This window comes from Eublepharis macularius, chromosome 5 (genome assembly GCF_028583425.1).
Source record: "Eublepharis macularius isolate TG4126 chromosome 5, MPM_Emac_v1.0, whole genome shotgun sequence".
NCBI classification, from domain to species: Eukaryota; Metazoa; Chordata; class Lepidosauria; order Squamata; family Eublepharidae; genus Eublepharis; species Eublepharis macularius.
Genome location: NC_072794.1, coordinates 52,176,890 through 52,201,491, shown reverse-complemented (window position 1 = coordinate 52,201,491; position 24,602 = coordinate 52,176,890). Strand labels below are relative to the sequence as shown.

At 42.1% G+C, this 24,602-nt stretch overlaps 1 protein-coding gene across 7 annotated transcripts in view; it reads right to left on the bottom strand.

Annotated features, from left to right (window-relative positions):
* PTBP2 (polypyrimidine tract binding protein 2) overlaps nucleotides 1-24,602 on the bottom strand; it is a 101,283-nt gene that overhangs the window by 17,373 nt on the left and 59,308 nt on the right. For all 7 annotated transcript variants that reach the window (XM_054979962.1, XM_054979966.1, XM_054979964.1 and 4 more), the window contains 3 exons: nucleotides 14,039-14,203; nucleotides 12,360-12,470; nucleotides 3,444-3,639 (listed from right to left, as the gene is read on the bottom strand). In XM_054979962.1, the coding sequence (XP_054835937.1) occupies nucleotides 3,444-3,639; nucleotides 12,360-12,470; nucleotides 14,039-14,203 (472 nt within the window). The remainder of the gene's footprint in view (nucleotides 1-3,443; nucleotides 3,640-12,359; nucleotides 12,471-14,038; nucleotides 14,204-24,602) is intronic.

Sequence of the window (24,602 nt, the reverse complement as noted above, 5' to 3'; positions counted from 1 at the left end):
AGTACTAGCTTAATATCTGTGCTTAAAATTTTTAAATCCAGTTATAATACTTATGGGTACGTAACATTTTTTCGTTTTTATTTTTTTAGTTGTTTTTATAGTATAATAACATAATACCCAAGCTTCACAAAGGTGTTTGAATAAAGCAAAGTGTTGATGCCGAAAACCAATGAAGTGAATTTTGAAATGTAACATTTATTGAAGAGATTTTTAAAGGAAAAGATTGCAGTGCAATAAATAAAGTGAAAAATATGTACAACCGTTTTTGTTTTCTACTGAAGGACCTCTTTGTAGACTACATTGGTGGTTTTCCCCTCAGTTGCTAGGATCACCAGGCTGCTGGATAAGCTGACTTTGGAGCAGGCCACGTAGAACTGCCCACGTAGACCTGCCAATTCAACTCAATTCCTGCCATCTTTAGTGTCTGCCCCTGGGACGTTGATCATCATAGCAAAGCAGACCTTGAGAGGAAATGCAGTCTCTTGAACTCGAAGGGGTCATCTGATGATAAGATTGGTATGCACTTGACCCTGAACTTTGAAGGTTGGCACGAAGCCATCTCGTAGTACCTGCTTGGCCCCAAATGATGTCATGCTGAAGCAGCCATTGTACTTCCATACAGAGTCCATGAAATGGATGTGGTTGGGGTGGCTGTATGGAGGCTGTGGCAGAGGTTTGAAGAGTGGGAGCTGCTCCTCGCCATTGCTGCAACACATGCCGAGGGCCGCCTACTTCCATTTGAGGGCCTTGCAGTACTTGCATTTGTGGGTCATGGTACCCAGAGATACAGTGCTATCTGCCTTATAAACCACATCAGGATTATATGCCATGCCTGAGTGAGCCGTGACCTTCCATGGAAGTGAGCACCTCTCTACTTGTCTTCCAGGATAGCTTTGCTCATAGAGAGACTTTGCTGCTCTGTGCACCTCAGGGTGATCTTACTGGTACTTGGCCACCACTGCTCGGTGCACAGCAGGAGTACAATGTGCATATTTCTTTGCTGCATCTCTAAGTTGCTTCCTCCTTTTAGCGTTGGTGTATCTTGCATGATGTCTGCCAGGAGGCTTCGTAAGAGCTGATGGCTGCAAGAGGTGTAAGGTGGAGTTGGACGGTGGTGTGGTGGGAACTTCAGCAGGTTCATGTGACAGGTTCACATCAAAATGGCCCCTAGAAAGGTCATGCATGATCTCCCTATGAACATTTAAAAACTCAGTTGCCATACTGACCTTTATATAAAATCCCTATTCAGGAGTCTTGTACTATCTTTCTTCAACTGTCTGCAGTTTCCTTGACCTGATTTTTACCTCAGAATACAGTGTTCCACAGCTGACCAATCAGAGGGGGGGGGTGCAAGCAGGCAGGAGCCTGCCAGCCACACAGGAAAGCTAGGTCCCACAGGGAGATTGGCAACCCTGGTGAATTTTTAGGGGAAGACTGGGAGGTGCATTTTACCTCAGGACACGTTCAATGACTCCCAACAGCAACTGCATACTGTTTAGAATGTGGGGGGTGAGGACCAATCAGGCCACATACGCAAATGACTTTGAAAGGCTGGCCCAATCAGGGAAGAGTGCCAGCCACACAGGGAAGCTGTATCCCTTTGGGAAAATACATTCACCCCCTTAGGGGGCGAATTTCTTAAAATTCCTAATTAGTGAGTGTTTACATCATGAAAAGAATGTTCTCCCCAAATTTCATGTTTCTAGGTTCAGGGGTTTGGGCTGGGCAGTTAGGACACTTGTCTTTATATATATAGACTAGCTTGATGTCCATGCTCTCCTACGGTATTTAACTACTTTAAATCCAGTTATAATATTTATGGATTTGTAACATTTTTTGGGTTGGGGGGGGTGAGTTGGTTTTGTAGTATAATAGCATAGCGCCTGAGCTTCACAAAAGTGTTTGAATAAGGTGAAACATGTTGATACCTAAAAAGTGAATTTCGAAATGTAAGACTTATTAAAGAGATTTTTAAAAGGAAAAGATTGTAGTGCAATAAATAAAGTGAAAATATGTGCAACCTTTTGTTTTCTACTGAAGGACCTCTTTGTAGACCTCATTGGTGGTTTCCGCCCACTTTGGAGCCCGCACTTTGAGAAGTTTGTGGGCTGGGAAGCCAGAAGGGCTGAGCATGTGGAAGAATTCCACAGGGTAGTGGACCGCATCATCCATTTGCCACACTGAGTCCACAGATCTGTATCCATTTCTGCCACTTTGAGGGAGTTAAATTGTGTTTCATTAATGATGGCAGCCTTGTCTTCTTGGGGGTCAGAATAGCACTCTTGCACAGCCGGTCCATGGACTTCTCCGTAATAGTGACGATATCAGGATATATCGTGGCTGTTAGGTCTGCTAGGGTCTTCAGTACTGTGCCTAGGCCTGCAGGGATTGTCACCTTTCTCTTGGATTTGGGACTTGCTGGTACTTGGCCACTGCAGCTCAGTGCACCGCAGGAGTATGATGTGCGTATTTCTTTGCTGCATCTCTAAGTTGCTTCCTCCTTTTAGCATCAGTATATCTTGCTCTACGTCTGCCAGGAGGCTTCTTGGGGGCAGTAAGAGGTGATGGCTGTAAGAGGTGTGAGGTGGAGTTGGACTGAGGGAGGGATAGTGTGGTGGGCACTTCGGCAGGTTCATGTGAGAGGCATGTATTTAAATGGCCCCTAGAAAGGTCGTGCACCATCTCCCCATGAACATTTAAAAACTCGGCTGCCATACTGACTTTTATATAAAATCCGTTTTCAGGAGTCTTGGACTGTCTTTCTTCAACTGTCTGCAGTTTCCTTGACCTGATTTTTACCTCAGAACACAGTGTTCTATAGCTGACCCATCAGCCTGCCAGCCACACAGGAAAGCCAGGCCCCACAGGGAGATTGGCAACCCTAGAGGAGCAGACTGGGAGGTGTATTTTTACCTCAGGACACATTCAACGACAGGGAGTCATTAACGTGTCTGGTGGTGCAGCATGTGTCCTGCATACTGTTTAGAATGTTGGGATGATGACCAATCAAGGCTGCATACGCAAGTGACCTCAGGGAGGCTGAGTTGGCAGTTAGTAGAGGGGAGGGGAGGAGCATCCTGCCAGCCACAGAGGGAAGCTGTATCCCTATGGGAAAACACATTTGACCCCTTTTTACCCCCTTATGGGACAAATTTCTTAAAATCCCTTCTTAGTGAGCCTCTACATCACCAAAGGAATGTTCTCCCCAAATTTCACATTTCTAGGTCCAAGGGTGTGGGCTGGGTCAGTCAGGACACTTGTCTTTTTATATATATATATATATATATATATATATATATATAGTCATTAATGGCCTTGAGGATAGGAACAGGAAAGTGAATACAATTTACAGACGACACCAATTTAGGAGGCACTGTAAATAGAGAAAACAAGAGGAAAAGGAAGGAGAGAGCAAGAAAAAACAAGAGAGAAACCAATCATACCTAGAAGTGAGGTCTCCTTGGCAAATGCAGCTGCAATAGCTGGGTCCAGAGCTGGTTGGCCATCACCGGAGGGAAGGTCAGGACGAGTATAGTCCCTACTTTTGTCATTATTGTATTTTACATTCAAGTTGACCAATTTGGAAAAGTCAATCCGTAAGGTACAACAGGCATTATAAATATTCTGACCATCTAATGCCTGGAATGAAAGGAAAATATTAAGATGCATATAACTGAAAAATTGGAAGAATCAACACATTCCTTATGTTCCCTGAAATTAATCAGAAGGTATTTATAAAATCATTCCACCAGCCACATGTTTTATCTGTACCCTATAGGGCAAACTGTCATGAGATAGAGTTAAACAACAACTAAGGATTCTCCTCGTCTTACTATGACATTCTCAGAACATCCCAATTGCATTACTTTACTATACAGTGTTGTTACATGTTGGGACCTATTAAGAGTTTTTTTTTTTTTAAGCGTTTCCCCCCAGTGTTGAAAAAAAGTCCCTCCCAAGAATTTTGCTGCATGATATATATTTCTAACGTTCTCTAAAGATTTTGGTCGTGTTAAGTACTCAATGAGAATAAGTACTGTACTAAAGCTGTGAACTAAATGAGAATCACAACACCAAGACTACCAAAATCACCACGGCTCTAGTATGGAGTTAAATGTTTTCAATTACCATATTAAATAGTAGTCATACAATAGTATTGTGATGGCACTGGCTATAATTTTTTACAAATGTTTTTTAGTACTCTGTGCCTATTTTGATGACCCAAAATCTGTAAACATATTCCTTTAGAGATTAGTTGTTCTCACTCTGCTGTTTCCCAGGTGTTCCTAATTTTCCTCCAAAGTCTGCTTAGATGATGTCCTGTAACCTTCTTTGTTAAGCAAGGCTTCCACTTTTTAAAAGAAGTCTGGTCTTTTATATATTTCCTGACCCTGTTCTTTAACCATGCTGGCATCCTCTTGGACTTATTTGTTCCTTTCTTATCTATGGTATACATTAAAGCTGAGCTTCTGTTGTCGTGGTTTATTTCACTTCTAAGCATTTTGTTTAGCTTTGACATTCTTGATTCTTCTTTTCAACTTCCTTTTAAGTAATCCTTTCATTTTTGACAAGTGTTACTCCTTCTGAGATTAAATGTGGTAATAATAGACTTTATGGGAAATTTTCCACTTGCATGTATGTTGAATCTCAGTGTTTCTAATCATTTCAACATTACTTGCATCTTCATACCAGATCTTGTCCACATTAAGTCCTAGATTGTCTCCTCTCTAGTCCTTTAGACTGGTGCTGAATATAGTCATTTATTGTACTGACTCAATTTTCTCGTGACTCAAATGTTTATTTACCCTATCAATGTGAGGGTAGTTATATCTCTTTTGGCTGCCTCTCTCGATTTCTCTATCTCATGATCATTCAGATTACAGGCCAGTCACAAAACTAAATTACATTTTGAACCAGGCATTTCTACTAATCAGTGATCCTATGAAGGAATCTGTTCCACTTAAGTTTTCTGATTTATTTGACAGGCAGAGGAGCACTACCCCAAGTATACCCCTGTCCTTTCTATAGATCTTTATAACATCCCATTGATGTTTTGTTTCTGATATGGCCACTGTATGTATGTTCTCTTTCAAAACCAAGCATTCCAGCTGCCCTATTATGGCTTGGAAAGGCTTCCAGCATTAATATATAATCACCTCTGTGTTGCACTCCTTTACAGAGGTCTCTTTTGTGTGCTATTTATTCTATTTTAATCATTTGACAGTCTGCCCTGATCTTTATAGTCTTATGGTTTTCCCAACTAAAAAAGAATGCCCTAAAGTTCTTATTCTTATTTTTTATTTACACTCTTAAATTTCAGTCCTTAGAACACGTACTTGTGAATATGCACTGTTTAACTCTGCAGAACTTCCTATCTATATTTACTAATAATTGTTAGGTTGCAGTCATGCCCACAATTCTTACTTCTAACCATACCATCGGATGGTCAGTTACTGCATAAAGGCAGCTATAAAGCCCACTAGCAGTTCTACTTCATTCTACTTAGTAGTAACCCTCCTGCAGCATAATATTTCCAAACGTAAGTAAATATTTATGTGGGAATCTGGCTCAGTGCGACTGGAAGTCACATAAAGCCAATCACTACAGAAGAGACATGTAATAGTCATCTGAGTTTGTTAAGAGGTTAATATATGACTACTTCTAACAGTGCCCACCTAAGCAAAGTTACAGCCTTCTAAGCTCACTGATTTTCCTAGGATGGCACTATAACATAGTGATTTTGTTTTCTTCCATCCTACCAGGTGCCTTCAAATATTCTATTAGTGCAGAGATTAACATACTTTAATAGGTAAGCACACATCAGAAAAACTGTTTCTTTTCAAATCCATTATGAAAGGTCACACACCAACAACCATCACAAAAAGCCAAGAATGACAGCAGCAAGTTAAAGTTATGAAGGTCGAAAGACGCATCTCTTTCTCAGAGCCAATCTTCATCAACAGTGTTTTCCAGTGAGGCTTATAAGAACATGGCTAATTACAAACAGCCACATTCAAATGAGATGAAACAGGATGTAAATGCAAGTGTTCTGGGTCAGTGCAACAGTAAATACACAGGTGGCTCTGAATGTCTGACTGTTGTTTCAAATGATAGAAACTGAATAATCTTTCACGTCCAACTCACAAAGGCCTAAATTTTATGTATACATAATACATGAAATTCAGAATACATTCCTTGAAAGTCTCGAAGAGGTGGCATAAAGGCAGAAAAGTATCTAATTTGTGGATACTACTATTAGAATTTTTTAAAAAAACTTGATCTCACAAGTGGCTCTAAATGAGCATTCACAAAAAACATCTCACAGCATGCATGCACATAATTAGCATCTCTTAGATGATGCAAACATTTGCCATCTGTTTTGAGACCTCAAGGAAACCAACTCAGCCTATGGAACACAGCCTCTGTTGACACTATGAATAGCTTTGGTGATAACACTTCTCCCCTTTCACACATCTTCTCAGATTTCCTTTTCATCTCTCTCTTCTCTTTAGCAGTATTTTATTTTATCACCACATTCTAGGAACCACCAAGTGATGTCAAACTATGCAGACAGCAGGGTATACTAAGTTAAAAACCATTGCTCTCTTGACAAATTAAAACGAGAGCTTTAATTGGTGAAGGAATGTTGTCTGTTCAAAGAACAAGACACAAGAGCAAAAAACCAAGTCGGTATGGTTATTATTTTGATGTTATACCTCTGAGGACTGCTAATTAACCTTCTCCCCTTCAGAATGAATGGTCAATAAATAAGATGAAATATTCAGTCAGATACAACCATTTAACCTATTAAGAGCTTTCTGATCACACCTTTTAAATCCAAAAAAAAAATAGTACTCACAGAAAGCCATGAGTAGCAGATGTTATTTTAAAACAAGGATTCCTCTCACTCCTATATAGTAAAGTTCTAAGATAGTTCTGTCATCTGCTGGTGTTGCATGATGATGCAGAACCTAACTTCCTTTTTTTGTCATCATTGCCTCAAGGAACAATTCCAAGTTAGACCAAGAGACCTAAGACAATCTAAATCAAACCAAGTTCATCTGATTTCACAATTTCCCTTCTCTGAGCTTTCTTGCTACTCCTAGCAACTATTGCAGAGGAGGATGTGCAGAGGCACAGTTCAAAGACAATATCTCAGGGTCTCTTGACTTAGAGGGCATGCTTCTTTTATTTATTTGTTGTTAAATACAAATGTCTCAACCTCAGGAGAGAAATTCATAGGAAGCAACAGTCCATGTGCTGATGCAGACATGAATCTATATCTGATGTGCACTGAATTACCTGGATGTGTATGCTGATGCTTACATGTACATTTCTACTTTGGGCCAACAGTTGCCCATGAACAGAGGTGGGTCATGACCAAAATAACGTACTTTCCCCTTCAAATGTGCTGCTTTTATTCATAGAAATTGGGCAAAAATAGTAGTCAGAAATAATTTCAAGCCTAGCAATAAGGCTTCTGACCACGGGGAAAAAAAGAAATGCCCTGGGCTGAATATATCACTGAGAAATAACTAAGATTTAACTGTACTGTTGAAAACATCTATCCACAGTTTTCACCAGTACTCATTAAAAATATCCACCAGATTTCTTTGCCAGGCCAATATGAAATTACTAATATACTTGCCATATTAGCACAAGTTTTAAAGGTCACTGATGGAATATTAATAAAATATAAGGTTTTAATTGTAATAATTTATGTTGGTATTTTACCACAGTATTTGCTCTACAGTGTACTACTGGATCCTGAATGTTAGACAAGTCTCCTAAAATATTGTTATTTAGATAAAGCATTTTTACTGGACATAACTGTAACTTTTATATGAATATAACACTCTTTTTCTGATGGCACACTTGGGGAAAAATTTAGTCTTGTATTTGAGTAAATACAGTATCTCCTTTGCTTAAGAATAGGACATGGGTTTTAGATTGCATACTGACTGGTGGTTAACACACTAAACAAGGATGATGAATACTGAAGTACAGAAGCAGTCTCAGAAAAAAAAAGAGTTCCTACAAGTCAACCATCAGTTTGATACTGCCAGGACAACTACTGTGGGGAAAAAACAAACAAAATGCAAATCAGTTCCTTTTAATTTCAGCTCCTTTATCTGAGTACCAGCGTAAAGCTGAACCATCATATGCTTACCAAGGCAAAAAGGCAACAGCTCAGGCCAAAGATGCACAGGATATAGTTCAAGCATGACACACTAATGTAAAATAAGGCAACTTAAATTATTAATCTGAAGACATTAAGAAAAAAAGGCTTCACAAAATCAAACTGAAAGGATTTAAATCAAATTGCAGCTTTGTAACTCGTATTTCCTGAAAAGTGTGTCTTAATAATTGGTTGATAAAATGCTCAAAGCATATTGGTTTATAACTAAATAGAGCCTTTTTACTACCTAGAAACATAACACAAATCCGCTGATCATAAAAACCACATCCTTTTGGAATGCTAACCTGGTGCTGTTCCATAGCATTTTGTATCTCCCTGGAGTCTTTCCTGTCTTGATATATATGGTTGACACTCCAAACAATGTGTCTTTTTCTTATGTGACCAACTGGCTTTGCAGTGCATGACGTACGACCTCTAATCCTGCCTCTTTTGCTGTTCATCATCTTGTTATCACTGGCCGAAAGCTTTACATTAGTCTCAGTTCCCTTCTTGGTGGAATTTAAACCCCTTACTCATTTGCCGTATCTGTGCTTTTTCCTGGTGAGGTATTGAAGAGTTCATAGAAATGCCTTATGAGAATGTGCAGTTGTGTGTTCTCTTTTTGCAATGAACTAATCCTTGAGGCATTATCCCTTTGTCCCCTAAGGGACCTGGACCCAAGTGGAAAAGCCCATATGCATTTCTTCTGCAAAGTGAGCTGTTGAGACATCTGAGTGATATGACTGGAGCAGCCACACACACACCCCACCCCTGGAGTGCATGCCTTCAAAACATATGTGTTTGTAGAAGAAGATTTGAACCCTCATATATGGAGATTTCCTGAGGCACAGACTGCTAGAAAGAATGGCCCTATACAAAAAAAGGCCCTTTCATCTGGTAATTTGTGCATTCTCAAAAGGGCTATATGCAACAACAGAGCTCCCAGTGGGCATACTACAGTTACCTTCAAATGGAAGGCTGTGTTGTCTTTGTTCCTTTCCTTGTCCTTCCCTGTGAGAGGATGGATAAAGGTGACATCACGAAGGCTCATCACAATGTGTTGGTTGGCTGCTTTCATATAAGGCTAACGGGCGACAGAGAGGATTCCACTGCACGACTGCTGGGTGTCAGCAGTGCTACTAATGGAGCCCAGTACAGTCATTATACTTTCGGGCACTTCTCTGGGGAGAAAGGGTTGGCTATGCTGCTGTCATGGTAACCAATATGCTAGCATTATTAATGTTTAGAGCTACTCCGCCCCGGTCCCAAACTTTCCAGATACAAGGGCTGATAATTAATAGGCAGAAGAATATTTCTTTACAAAATGGAAAGCAACTTCAGTAACAAATTTTCCTGAGGTCAAAAATGACTGCTAGGGAAGAGGACAGCAAGGAAAATCGATAAATGTTGGTTCCTTTTGTTGACAGATTATAGTATCCAACCTATAATTTGCACAAATACAGTATATGACTTATTGTGTCACGATGCTTGATTGAAATTTTCAGATTTTTAAAAATTGAAAGATGGGTATCAATTTGATATCCTGGCCCAGAATTCACATTCCAGGTTTGGATCATACATTCCCCCCCCCCCATCTCTCCTTCCCTCTCATGTGCCAATTCTAACTTCTGTTTACTGGTTTCTCTCTAACCACAGCTGGGCCATGACGCCCCAATTGAGCAAGCAACGGTTAATGCTAACCTTCAAACCATGATATGAAACTACTTATTATGCCTTCTTTCTGCCACAAAACTTGAGGTATTGAACAGAGGGTTCTCAAATACTAGTACTGACCAGACTGAGATCTTCTTGGCTTCAGCATGTGCCTGCACATCTTATCTTGGGTTATGTGTTAACCACAGTTAACCCAATTTGGACATCATGGCAAATTCTGACTAAGATTGTTTGAACTGAACAACTGGATGAAGATGATCATGTTAAGAAATCATGAGAGAAAGTATTAACATGCTTGTTTGCATGGCATTTAGGTTTGATTTTAGTACCGTTTAAAAGTAAGGAATTTGAACTGAACTTTCAATACAGATTTTTAAATTTGAATAGATTACAATAAAACATTTTAAAGTATAATCAATTTATACCCACCCTGATATTTGTTTTTCTTTATTTAGAAAGGATCCCTTCATTTGCAATGGCAGGAATCTAACTTATCTTTATCTTAAGTATATCAACAAATCAGTTAGAACAGGTAGATAAATGAAAGACAGCCATCAAACATAGACTAAAATGAATCATTGGAAGGCAGAATCCATTTTTGCAACTTGAACAGTAAATCTCAAAATCACAGACACTTCACAGCACATAGTCTTGTCAACAACACTATTTTCATCAGACACTTTAGGAAAATGCTCTCTCTTCTAGGTGCTTGATTTTCTAAATTGCTCTTTAAACTTCCTTATTGAGCCTTCAATTTCTGTGAAGGCCACATTCTGATTCCCTATAAAAAATACCAACTGATAAGTAGTGACAAAACTCATTTAAATTCTCTGCTTCTTCGCTGATCCTCAAATTCATGGCTATTTTATTCTATACTCAGCCATCCTGTTTTTAATATTCTTTGGGAGTAGCTGTAAGATAGTACTTTCTATTTTCCTTTATAACTTCCTCAATTAGCTGACAATTTTTTATAGTTTGGTTAACTCTTAGGCTTTTAAAAGGACTTTTAAATGACATAATTTGAATGACATGGATATACATTTTCCTTAATACGTTTCAAGATTGGTAAAATAAACTTCCTTTTTCAATATTGTCCTAAAAATTTTACTGATTTTGTACGAGTGCAGTTCAATCTTGCACATAAAGAATTCTTATTTCTTGATTTAAAATTTTGTCATTTACAATACACCTTTTCACAATTGCTGAAGGAAAGGTAATCTTCAAGTGCTCTGCCAATAAACCTGATATTCCTAAACTTTATTTATTTAATTTATTTTTTAAAACTTAATTTATACCCCACCTTTCTCCTCAATGGGAACCCAAAGTGGCTAACACAGTTATTCTTGCTTCGTTTTGTCTTCACAACTACTGGTTAAGTTGAGCGTGTGTAACTGGCCCAAGGTCACCCAGCAAGTTTCCACAGTACAGCGGAGATTCAAAACTAACAGTGCAATCCTATGAAGAGTTACTCCAGAATAAGCCCACAGAAATCAATGGGTTTAGACTGCAGTAACTCTTCATAGAATTGCACTGCTAGTGTCTCAGATCTTAGTTGCAGTCTAATCATGCTGGTTCTTTCTTCCTTTTAAACCTTTTAGTTCAAATTTAAAACCCTTTAATTCAAATCAGAGGTTAACAATTAGCAGCTGAACAATTTTAAATTGTTCAATTTTAACTTATCCAAAAAAAACTTGTTCAAAAATTATTGTATTGAGATTTCCAATTACTATCAATCCTGTTAAAACACAAACTTAAAACAAGAAATATTCTACCACTTTAATCCCGTATCTAGGAAACTAAGTAAGTCCTTAGTCCAGAAACGGTCTATACAGCAGCAAAATAAAAGTAAGTAGATTCAGTTTGAAAACAGACTGCCACTCAGCAGTAACTTATTCAGTGGTAATCTGGAACTTGACAATGTCCTAAAATCTGTATGAATCAAGAGAGCCCTAACTCTCATCATGTTAATTTTCTACACATAGCACAAATACCATTGAAATGTGTAAACAAATATACACCCTCCAATCACTGTAGAAGAGGAAACATATGTTAAATTATTTCTCTTAAAAATAATTCCTTTCAATTACTTCCATTTGTCTCTCATTCTCAAAACCACTCAGCAGAACAATTATACTGCAACCATATGCACAGTTATTCCAGCTTAAACCCAGTATTTAGACTGCAGTTAACTCTACATAGGATTTTACAATTTAATCATTTACATGTAGATCAGAAACAGAGATCCCTTTTCTTCAAAGTGACTTTGGAAACCACATTATCCATTTTGGTCTCAGGTATTTCTTTGTCTAAACAAACCAGAGACTAATGTTTAGATTTATCTAAGAGCACTTACTCACAGGCAGGAGGTTATTTATTTATGTTCTCCAAGGCTGCACATTCTTCCCAACAAACAGAACTTTAGCTTATTACAATTTGACAATTTCACACATACTGCCAGGAGAAAAACCAGTATAGGTTAAGTGAAACTTTTCAGAACTATACTTACTAGTTTTGCTTGTTGAGCATTTACTGGATCTCCATACTGTAGCAGTGCTTGAAATTGATTATTCTTTGTGAATGTGATTATTTTCAAAACTGCACCAAATTTAGAAAATATCTGTTTTTTTAAAAAAATCAGAAATTAATAGATACAGATATAGAGCTCTATAAATTGCAAAATAACGTGTTTTATTAAATGGACTTCCATCACAATTGATGTGGTAGAAATCCTATATAAAACGCTTAATAGGAATTGTTGAACCTTAGTCAAAAATACTCAATGGCAATGACATCTAAATATGGATTTTCTATTCCCCACCCCTCCCCCGCCTCAGCAAATCTAACAACAAAATCAAATGTCAAAACAGGGCACTTCAGGTCTCACAGATGTGTAACAATAAAAACCAAATTGCTTTTAGTTATTCATTCTAGGCATTACATGTAAACCAGCACCAAATGTAATCCTCAAATATTTCCAAAAACTAAAGTATGTTTTCAATGGGTATGAGAACACACCACAATCCATCTATTTCCTTTTTTTAAAACTTGTTGGTAGCCACAGTTCCTCAAATGTGTTCATATTTTGGCACCTTCAAATAGGACTTCTTATCTTCAATGGAGGTTCATGCAATGGTTTGGTTTTGTATACTGAGGTTTTTAATTGTAAGCCACCATAGGCAAGACTCTGAAGAAATTTTCTAAATAAATAAATCTACCCTCACACTGAAGCTTGCATCCTTCTGGGAGCAACATCATGTGGATAACCTCATCTGATTTCATGCTTTTACAGTGCAATCCTAAGAAGGGTTACTCCAGTCTAAGCCCATTGATTTCAATGGGCTTAGACTGGAGCAACTCTTCTTAGGATTGCACTGTTAGTATCCTAGCATAAAACAAATTCAGATTAACACTGCGCTTCTCTCCTTATCAACTCTATTGAGCTGCCCCAGGAAAAAAAGTTACCAAAAATGTGGAATGCTTTTCTAGAGTCCAAAATATGGGACCTATTAAATAAATTTACCAGTTCAACAGTACCTTATAACTACAATATACTATTTTCAGTTGTTCCTAGACAATAGGAATACATGATGAATCTTCATTCATCATATTGGAGACTGTGTATGTCTTATAACAAAATCATCACCTTTTTCCCTTCAACACAGCAATACTCTCTATCCTTTTAAAAAATTATCCATTTCTATCCCTTTAACCACTTCACAGTTGCACAATTTCTAACGTGTTACGACAGTAGCAAACAGCAACATTAGAATACTAAATGTGTATATAAAATCAGATACTGAGCTTTTTATCATATCCTAGGTCTATTTTCCCCTTGTAATATTTTTTTCAAACCAGAGCAAAGTAAACAATGGTAAACATACTGCTGATGCCAAAAACCGTGACATGTCTAGTCCCCTTGCTTCCCTGTAATCACCTAGTAGAATTCACCCCATGGCTTGACATTATTTCTCCAACCCCATCCCACCACATTAGTGGCTGAATTACTGACAGTATGGAAGTACAAGGAATCGTGATAGTGCCACATGAGACAAGCAGCATCAGTTATTACTGGGGGTGAAGACAGATACAGACAAATCTTCTGCAAAAGCTATATTTATACCATTACAATTGGTTTGGCCATTGTTCAAACAGCAAAGGAGGAAGAAAAACCACAGAAAGACTTACTTGGTGGAGAACATCAAGGGTTACAGGGTAGTACATGTTGTCAATAATTATTCTAAGGACAGGGCTCTGAGCGGGAGTTACTGCACTCTCACTAACTGTGGTTCCACTTATGGAAGTATTTGTTGTCTGCACTGCAGTCACTGCCTGTAGAACTGCTTGAGCTCGCTAAATTAAAAAAAAAGAAAAACATTCAAAGCAAGAGGTCAGGTGGGAGGTATCTATATTTAATTGCCAACTAAATGTGAAACAATCAAGAGAAAAAATGGAATTGCTATAAATATTTAAATTTTTCCAAATCCTTGTATGAGAGAATACTTTGTCAGAACTAAATATTACCTATGCATTTTATTCAATCTAGATACTGAATAAGAGCAAGCACTGACATTTGTTATCATGTAAAAGATGCATATTTTGTGGAATGAAATCAATATGGATTATGAGAAATTTTTGTATATCTGGAAGTCTCAACTCTCCAATAAGCTGAGGCACTAGTGTCAGCAAAAGAGAAGCAATGGAAGTCAAACACTGGTGCTAACTCCCTACTCAGCATTTTGTTCTAAAACAAGAGCATTCTAGAACAAGTTATTTTTATTAAGCACTTATGGATAATAGGATAGTCAAAGCAGCACAGCTTGCAAAGTGAATTTTTCCCACTACCTCATTCCCACCGCAGCCTCCTGAGCCTTCCTGAAGCCCATGAAGGGGATTATTATTTTTATTGTATTAGATTTTTAGTCCGCCTTCCCTGCCAGGCAGGCTCAGGGTGGAATACAACGTTTCAATTTACATAAATAACAGTTAAAAACAGATAAAACAGTATACAAATAACATTAAAACAACTTTATACAATACAGCTTCTCTTCAGATGGCGATGATAAAATACTGCTTTTCAAGCCCTGGCTCATACGTAGGGTGGTGGACAGATCTTTAGTGTGGCCAGTGGGGGCCCAACCTAGCCTCCACCATATGCCTGGCAGAACATCTTTGTCTTACAGGCCAGGCGGAAAGATAATAAATCCCGCCGGACCCTGTTTTCCTCAGACAGAGAGTTCCACCAGGTCGGTGCCAGGACCGAAAAGGCCCTGGCTCTGGTCGAGGCCAGGCGGGCCTCCCTTGGGCCAGGGATCACCAACAATTGTTTATTTGTTGAATGAAGCATCCTCTGGGGTACATATGGGGAGAGGCGGTCCTGCAGATATGCTGGGCCCAGGCCGCATAGGGCTTTATAGGTCAACACCAAAACCTTGAACCGGACCCGGTACTCAACTGGTGACCAGCACAGCTGGCGTAGTATATGTGTTATATGTTCCCTAATCAGGACCCTTGCAATTACTCGCGCAGCTGCATTTTGGACCAGCTGTAGCCTCCGGATCAGGCCCAGGGGACGCCCTGCGTAGAGCGAGTTGCAGTAGTCTATCTAGAGGTGACCGTTGCTTGGATCACTGCAGTTAAGTCATGGGTAGATAGGTAGGGGACAAGCTGCTGGGCCTGTCTTAGATAGAAAAATGAAGACCAGGCAACCACTGTGACCTGTGCCTCCATATTCAGGGAGGCATCCAGGATCACCCCCAGGCTCCTAACTCTCGAAACCGGCACAAGTAGCGGTCCATCAAGAGCGAGGAGCCAGAGTCCTGTGCCCATGGCCTCCAGACCCACATGCAGGACCTCTGTCTTTGTGGGATTTAATTTCAACCGACTGCTTCAATCATCCAGTCACAGCTTCGAAGACAAGCTCCAAGACATCTGGGGCAGTGTCGAGCCGGCCATCCATCGTCAGATATAGTTGGGTGTCAAAGGGATACAAAGGGAGGATATAGGCAAAGGGAGGAAGAGGCAAAGGGGGGATATAGGAACTAAGTGAGCTGCAGCCCAGAGGACTGCTGCTGAAGAGGAGAATCCAGAGAAATCAAGGCCTCTACTTTCTAAAAGCAGAAGTGCCTTTTATTCACCTCCCCCCTGACTCTTACATAGAAGATTATTACAAGACTGTCTTATCCCACTCCACTTCCAGAAGATTTTTGGATAATTTGACAAGTCTTATGTTAATAAATCTACATTGTGCTATAAAGTCTATTGGAGACATTCAGAATAAAGATCAACTTAACTAAGCCTTGCCAGACAAATGCAAACAAAACCCAAGAAAATCCATAAAGCAATAGAAGTTTGTAAAAATCCCATGATCTTTATGTATTAGTAGCATAGAACCACACGTTACTTTGTTTTAAAAAATATCCTATATGTCTATTAGTCAAAAGCTTTTCAATATCGCAGATTCAATCTAGTAATGCAGAATATAAACTGATCCAAACTGAGTAGCTTATGACAACTGACAAGGAAGTATTGTGTACTGTTATACTGTATAGTATGAACTCAGACAACGAAAAAACCCATATTCTTAAATGGAATAAGGGCCATTGCTTGGATCCTAGTAAATGGAAATGTATTTATACAAGGGGAATGGAGTTTTCTTCTAGCATACAAGTAAGAGATAACTGCTTTAAAACAGCGCTTCAATGGCACCTAGCATAGAACAGATTATTTAAACTTCCTCTCTCTGTTAGTAATGAGTGCTGGTTTTTGTACCTCCTGAAAACAGATTACATTTATATGTACAAAGACAATTTTTGAGATATGGGCATTGGACTCTAATTTGAAACCTGAAATTTCTCTCTTATAGTGTGTCAATACTATAACTTTTGAGCTTGGATAAGTATTGCTCTGACCTCTGCCATGATGGTATTTGCACATTATTGGAAACCACCAACATTGCCTAGCAAATTAGAAGGGTTCTTGAAGATGTGGAAATTTTTAATCAATAGTTAAACTAACAGCAATTCAACATTCTAAAAATAATTTAGATTACAAACATTGGCAACAATTGGATGCATTTAAAAAGATCTTTAAACTGTGAGAAATGAATGGATAAGAAAAATTAATATTAACTAATAATTAAATAGTAATAATTAAATATAAATAATTAAATAATTATTAATTTCCTTCAATAGTTTTTAATTTGTGAACTGGATGTGTTGTTTGCTTCGTACTAATCAGCCTAGAAAAGCAATATATAAATGCAACTATTATTTTTAGTAGTGTAATATACTGGTTCTGACTATGTACTGATGCACTTTAATAATTTTTTAAAAAAATATTACTTTATTCCATCCGGCTTAGATGATTGTGTCAAAAGATACAAGAGGGTTTTACATGGCAAGTATATGACATGACAGTTAAAAATTATAAAGGATGATTACTAGGGATGTGCGCTTCGGGTTCCCGGTGTGGAAAAAAACTGAATCGGGTCCGATTCACAAAGATTTGGTATTTCCAAAACAGGGCCCCAATTCGGAAATACCGAATCAAAGCTTCCCGAAGCGATTCAGTCACTTTGGGGTCTTTTTAAAGGACTCCCTCCCACCACCACCACCCTTACCTGGGACAAGCTGGTGGCGGTGGCGCGGGTGGTGGAGGTGCCGGCTGCAGCCTTCCTTGCTGCCCTGCTGGCCACAGCAGCGGCAGAGGTGCCAGCTGTGGCCTTCCCTGCTGCGGCAGCGGAGGCGCCTGCTCTGGCCTTCCCCACAACCCAGCTGGCCACTGTGGAGGCAGAAGTGGTGGCGGCCTTTCCCATAACCCAGCTGGCCGCTGCAGAGGTGGAAGCGGTGGTTCCAGCCTTCCCTGCCGCCCTGCTGGGGCGGAGTCTCCTCTGGCCTTCCCTGCTGCACAGCTTGCCACTGCGGAGACAGAGGAAGCAGAGCAGGCAGTGGAGGAGCTGGCTCCTGCCTTCAGCATTTAGTAGGTGGGGTTGGGGGAAGGAGGGCTCAGCGGGGGGGGGGACCACACTTCGGAATGCTCCAAATCATTACAAAGCATACCAAAGAGATTCCAATAACCCGAATTGGGAAAACCGAGTATTTCCTCGGTGCACACCCCTAGTGATTACTACGATGCATTCTAAAATTATTATTCAAGCTACAGTACAAGTGTGAAAATCTCACTATTAACATGATACTTCTCACAATGAAATTAAAAGAATAAGAAAAAAAGTATCTGGTAAACACCGCTGAGATAAGAATGTCTCATAGTCAGATCTTTTTTTGACAATATTTTGAAGTCAAAATACTAATTTTTCCAATTCAAAGAGATTAAACATCTTAGTCCTAATCCAGTTTGAGTTAACATATAAGGGCCCTGGATGAAGGTAGCATCCTCATCTATGTATATAAAAATTTGTTTCCACTAAGTTTAATGAAGCATGGGTAGTAATCACAATGAAGCTTTTTCTTAGCTGTTAGAGTCTGCTTACACACAGAGATCTCCTTTGCTGGGCTATGGTGTTTAGGTGCAATGGACTTTGTATGGAAATCAGTAGAAGTAGTCCACTTTTAAAGTACTGACTGCCACTTATTTCATAGGCCTCTGAAAGGCTGATTAATATGGATCAAAATAAGCCATGAATGCTGTAATATACATTCTTAACTTTGCTGACTCTGTATCTTTACTCACTCAAGTAGATATAGCCCTGCTACCAAAAAAAAAAGAAAGAAAAAAGAATTCACATAAAGTGCATTGCAGCTAATTCTTTATATTAAGTCAAGAAGACTATGTGACAGAAAGCATGTAGCTCAGAACAAGCATTGGGAACCTAGAAATGCAGTTTAGACATTTTCAAGTTATTTTTGAAGGCTAATATTTCTAAAATTTACATTAAAATGTTAACAATTACATTTAAATGTAACATAGTATACATTTTTCATAATTAATGACACAATATCATGAACTACAGAAAGCATTCATTATTATTCATTTATAGTCCGTCTTTCTCACTGTGATCCAAGGTGGATTATGTAGTGCAGGTGAGATACAATACAATCAAGAGCTAGAACACTGACTGAGCGACTACCATGATGAACAACAGATAACATACTCAGTGAACAAATACAACAGGGTATGGTTGCAAATAGAGACGGGCACGAACTGCAAGATGAACTAAAGTTTATCACAAGCTGGGCGTGTTCGTGCCTCATGAACCAGCAGTTCGTGGAAGCCCGTTTTCCATGAACTTCCACAAACTGGGCTGTCAGTTTGTGTGGTTCGTGTAAAAGCCCAATACCCTTTTCTGTGCTGCTGAGAAGCGGCAAGGAAGGGGGCATTTAAACCCCTGATCAGCTGCTTGTTGGGGAGATCCCCGACATGCAGCTGATTGAAGTCTGCGGGGGTGAAATGCCCCTTTCCATGCCACTGTGAAGCAGCACAGGAAGGGGCATTAAAACCCCTGATCAGCTGCTTGTCGGGGATCTCCCTGACAAGCAGCTGATCCAAGCTCGTGGGGGTGAAATGCCTCTTTCCGTGTCGCTGCGAAGCGGCAGGGAAAGGGGCATTTCACCCCTCCCCATCAGCTGCTTGTCAGGGATCTCCCTGACAAGCAGCTGATCCAAGCCAGTGGGGGGAATGCCCCTTTCCCTGCTGCTGCAAAGCAGCACAGAAAGGGGCATTTAAATGCCTGGATCAGCTGCTTGTCAGGGATCTCCCCGACAAGCAGCCGATCCAAGCTGGTGGAGGGAATGTTCATTTCCCTGCTGCTGCAAAGCAGCATAGAAAGGGGCATTTAACCCCCCCCGGTCAGCTGCTTGTCGGGGATCTCCTCATCAAGCAGCTGATCCAAGCTGGCGGGGCTGAAATGTCCCTTTCCGTTCCGTTTTGAAGCAGCATGGAAAGGGGTATTTAAACCCCACGAACTGGTGGGCAAGTTCATGGTTCATAAGACGGGACATACCACGAACCACACAGTTCGTTTTTTTCCTGGTTCGTGCCCACCTCTAGTTGCAAAACATTTGAAAAAAGTATAAAGTTGAGCATAGAGATGAAATGTTCTGAAACAATGTGTAATTAACTCACATGGCATGTTAAGCAACATGGAAATTCCCTAGCAGTGCATATTTGCATCAGCAGACAGTACCTGATAGCATAGCATATAGTTCCTGTTCCTACCAAAGCATCTTTCTGAGCTATTCCTTATGGCATAGACTCATACTCTGGGCAGAAAGCCCTCCTGAATAATTCAGTTTTGCATAGTTTGCAGAAAGCCAGGCAGGCCATTCCATAAGGTGAGAGCAACCACAGAGAAAGCATATGTGCATGCAGCTGTTGATTTTGCACAACTGCAGAGTGGTATCTGCAGAATGCCCTGTTAAGATGAACAATGTTGCCATGGTGGAACATAGGGGGAGAGGAGTTTTCACATATATCATAGGTCAAGGCCATGAAGGGCTTTGAATGTGATAGTCATGACCTTGAATTGAGCCAGTAACTGATGAGAAGATGATGGACTGACTGCAAAATGGAAGTGATACGCATATTCCAACTCACTCCTGAAAGTAAACAAGCTGCAACGTTCTGTTCAAGATGGAGTCTCCGAATCAAGTTTGAGAAGAGGCTTATGTAGAGTGCATTACAGTAGTCTAGTCTCAACATTACTGTGCTGTGAAACCAGAAGGAAGGGAATATCTTCCAGGATAGCTTGAGTTCAGAGAAGGCTTTTTTTGCAGTTGCATTTACTTGCTTCTCTAGCAGCAACACTGAGTCTAGTATAACCCCTTCTAGTTGAAACAACATAGAGCAGCTCAGAGAGGGAGAAAAAGTTTGATGCTTCCATCACCAGCTGCTAAGACAAAATGGTCCTTTAAAGATCCACCACTCGGCCCAGGGAGGTGGTGGTGACTGCTGCAGCAAGCTAGCCTTTCAAAGGCATTTGCCCATTCACAGCGGGTCATTTTGTCTATCTTACAAAAGTTACAGCCCTTCTTTCTGCCCTCACAAGGGCTAAAAAGGTGAGTAACAAATAAAAAATACAGACAGCAAAACCACATTTTAAAACAATTAAAACCAACCAAACATCACTTCCACTACACCACATTATTAAAACTAGAGCTAAAAAATAAAGATATAACAATTAAAACATTGGGAATGAAGGAGGGATCACTGAGGGAACACCAAATGAAACCAAATAACCTTCACTCATTGGTGAAAGATGGCAACAAGAAGACAGACAAATCTCCTGGAGGAAAGAGTTCCAGAGTTTGGTGCCATGAACAAGGCCCTCTCCCAGATTGCCACCTGCCTGGGGTACCTGAAGCAAGGCGTCTAAATATGACCGCAGTGGTTGGGTAGATTCGTAAGAGAATAGGTAGTCATTCAGATACATATGTCGATCCCAAAACATACAAGGCTTGACAGCACTTTGAATTGTGCCTGGAAACAAACTGGGAGTCAGTTTAGATGAACCAAGTCTGGAGTAATATGGTCCCTATGCCAACTCCAGTTAACACTCCAGCTGCAACACTCTCCACTAGAGATGGGCACGAACCGCATTACGAACCTCAAAAACCCACGAAAATGGTGATTGTGCAATTGTGATCTGGCGGTTCATGATTGTCCACGGCCAACAAACCAGCGTCTGGGAGAGGCCTGGTTCGTTGCGTTCAGGTGTGGTTCAGGAAGCCAGACACTCAGGCACCAGCAATCTATTCCCCTGGCAACGGAGCCAGGGGAATGCCTGAGCTGTGTCTGCCCTCCTTCTGTCGCCCTGGAAACCCAAATGGAAGCCCAGCTTTCCTTGATCAGCAGGGCTTCCTTCCAACCACAGAGCTGCAAAGCAGTTACAAGTTGGGAGAAGACACCCAGGGGAGGGAGGGGGAAGGGGGTGTTCTGTAGCCATGAGCACTCCAATCTCATCCCTGCAAACTATGATAGGCAGCTCTGACGGCCAAACATAGACCTCCTGTGTTTCTGAATGGGACCCATGCTTATAAATAGCCGTGGTCTCCCAGGCTGGGTTTTACTTTCTGCGAGCAGTGGAGTGGGACAGAGCTCTTGCTTGCCACTTGCTAGCATTTGGGGAGAGAGACAGAGAGTACAACTGAGATTGGCTTTGGGGGATAGGGATCTATCTCCTCTGGTTCCAGGGCTGCTGCCTGGCTCTGGGGCCAAGCTCATTGGGCACCTCGGCTGAGGGCTCACATTGATTATTGATCAGAGCCTGATATGTTCAGGTCTCTGGGAGTGGTGGGCTAGGGCTATAGTCCCTCCTTCCCTCTGGTGCCAGGGCTGCTGCCAGGCCCTGGGGCCAAGCTTGGTGGGTACCTCGGCAGAGGGCTCACATTAGTGCCTGTTCTGGTCAGGTCTGTGGGACTGGTGGGCTAGGGTTTTAGTCCCTCCCTCCCTCTGGTGCCAGGGCTGCTGCCAGGCCCTGGGGCCAAGCTCGGTGAGTACCTCAGCTGAGGGCTCACATTACTATTAATCAGTGCCTGATCTGTTCAGGTCTGTGGGAGTGGTGGGCTAGGGCTCTAGTCCCTCCCTCCCTCTGGTGCCAGGGCTGCTACCAGGCCCTGGGGCCAAGCTCGGTGGGTACCTCGGCTGAGGGCTCACATTATTATTAATCAGGGCCTGATCTGTTCAGGTCTGTGGGAGTGGAGGGCTAGGGCTCTAGTTCCTCCCTCCCTCTGGTGCCAGGGCTGCTGCCAGGCCCTGTGGCCAAGCTCGGTGGGTACCTCGGCTGAGGACTCACATTTTATTAATCAGGGCCTGATCTGTTCAGGTCTGTGGGAGTGGTGGGCTAGGGCTCTAGTCCCTCCCTCCCTCTGGTGCCAGGGCTGCTGCCAGGCCCTGGGCCCAAGCTCAGTGGGCACCTCGGCTGAGGGCTCACCAAATGATTCGTGTTATTATCACAATCCTAATCATTTTAATGGTCATTCTTATTATTACTATTATTATTCTTAGTCACTGCGCCTGTTCTGCCCAGGCATCTTGGTGTGCTGGGCTATGGCTATAGCCCCAGCCTCTGGTTCTAGTGCTGCTGCCAGGCCCTGGGGCCAAGCTCAGTGGGCACCTCAACTGAGGGCTCACACAGTGTTATTAGTGACTGTTCTGTTCAGATCTGTGGGCATGGTGGGCTAGGGCTCTAGTCCCTCCCTCCCTCTGGTGCCAGAGCTGCTGCCAGGCCCTGGGGCCAAGCTCGGTGGGCACTGTGGTGGAGGGCACACAGAGTCATCTCCTTTCCTGTCCTCCTTAATTCTAGTTTTGTGGCACAATGAGTCTTCTTCTTATGATGGCTGCCAAGGATGGTTGTGGGGTGAAGTACGATGGCAGTCCTCCTGGTTCAGTTGTGGAAAGCAGTTTTGGTTCTGGCTCGGGGGCCGTAGGGAGTCATTCCGCTTCCCCCAATTCACCTATGTGGGCTGTGGAGGCCCAAGAGGTCTTTGTGCAGGGATGAGAGAATCTCTCTCAACATTTTGAGGAGGGGTGGGTGGGCAACAGATCCCTGGAGGTATGGTATGTGTTATGAAAGATCCCTCCCGTCCCCATTCCAAACTCTCGGTGGTGTCTCCTCCCGCAGTCCCCCCTCACCCCATCGTCTGTGTCCAGCCCCGCAGCGCAGCCTGCAACCGTTTGTCCTCCTTCCCCTGGGACAGTTAGCGGTCGACGTTACAACGCCTCCTTATGGAGGCACTTTCGTGCCCTTCCTGATGACCCCCGTGTGGTGCGGTGCTGTGCCTGTGATGTCCTGGTGCGCAGGAGCAAAACCCCAAAGCACCTGTCTTCGACGGCCCTGACTCGGCACCTGAAGAGGCACCACCCGAGCCTGTCTCCCTCCTCACCCAGTGAAACATCCATTGAGGGGAGAAAGGGGGCCACCAGCTCTTCTGAGCAGGGGTCAGTGGGAGGATCACTTTGCCCTGAGCGTGATGCTGGTGAGAGCAGAGCGCTCCAGCAGGCCGCGCTGGTGGAGGTTGTCCCCTCGGGGTCTGGGACAGCGGCGCTTACAACCTCGAGGCTGATGGCTCAGGTGGTGGCTGCTGCCACAGTTCCTCAGTGGGACCCTCGGGTGAGACCCGCAGTGGCTGGGGGATCAGACCCCCGGTCCGAATGACACGTCCTCTCCCTCCCATGCCAGGAATACCAGCGCACTCCTCTTTGACCTGGCGGTTGCAGGGGCATCTTCCCACTCCCCGCCCCCTACATGACAGGTCCTCTCCCTCCCATCCTTTCTGGCAAGGCAGGAAGGTGGGTGATGCTGCTGATGGAAGCCTCCTTTGGACACTTGCGCAGCAGCTCAGGAACTGTTGCATATATAGTTAAGCCACACGGTGCCCCCATCCATTGCAAACACAGAGCCCTCTGAGCAGGGGGGAATGGGTCGCTCGACTGATGTCATTCCTGCAAAGGCAGGAAGGTGGCCGATTTCAGCTGCTGCTGTCCCATTTCTGTCCCCCCCTCTCAGGAACCACTCTGACCAGTTCAAAAAATGCCTCCTGTCCTGCCTATCCTCTACTTTCCACAAAGGCAGGACGGCAGATCAGGTCAGCCCCTGCTTCATGAGGGAATATCCTGTTACTGCTCCCTCCTTGGTTACACAGATCAGTTGCGCTCGCACAGCCGATTGTATTGTGTACGGATACAGTCGGTTGACAATGTGGTGGCACCCCTGTCAATGGGACTGACGGGACCTCTTTCAGCTGGGTGGGAATGTGTCCTAAAACTCCCGTCCTTTCTGTCAAGGCAGGAAGGT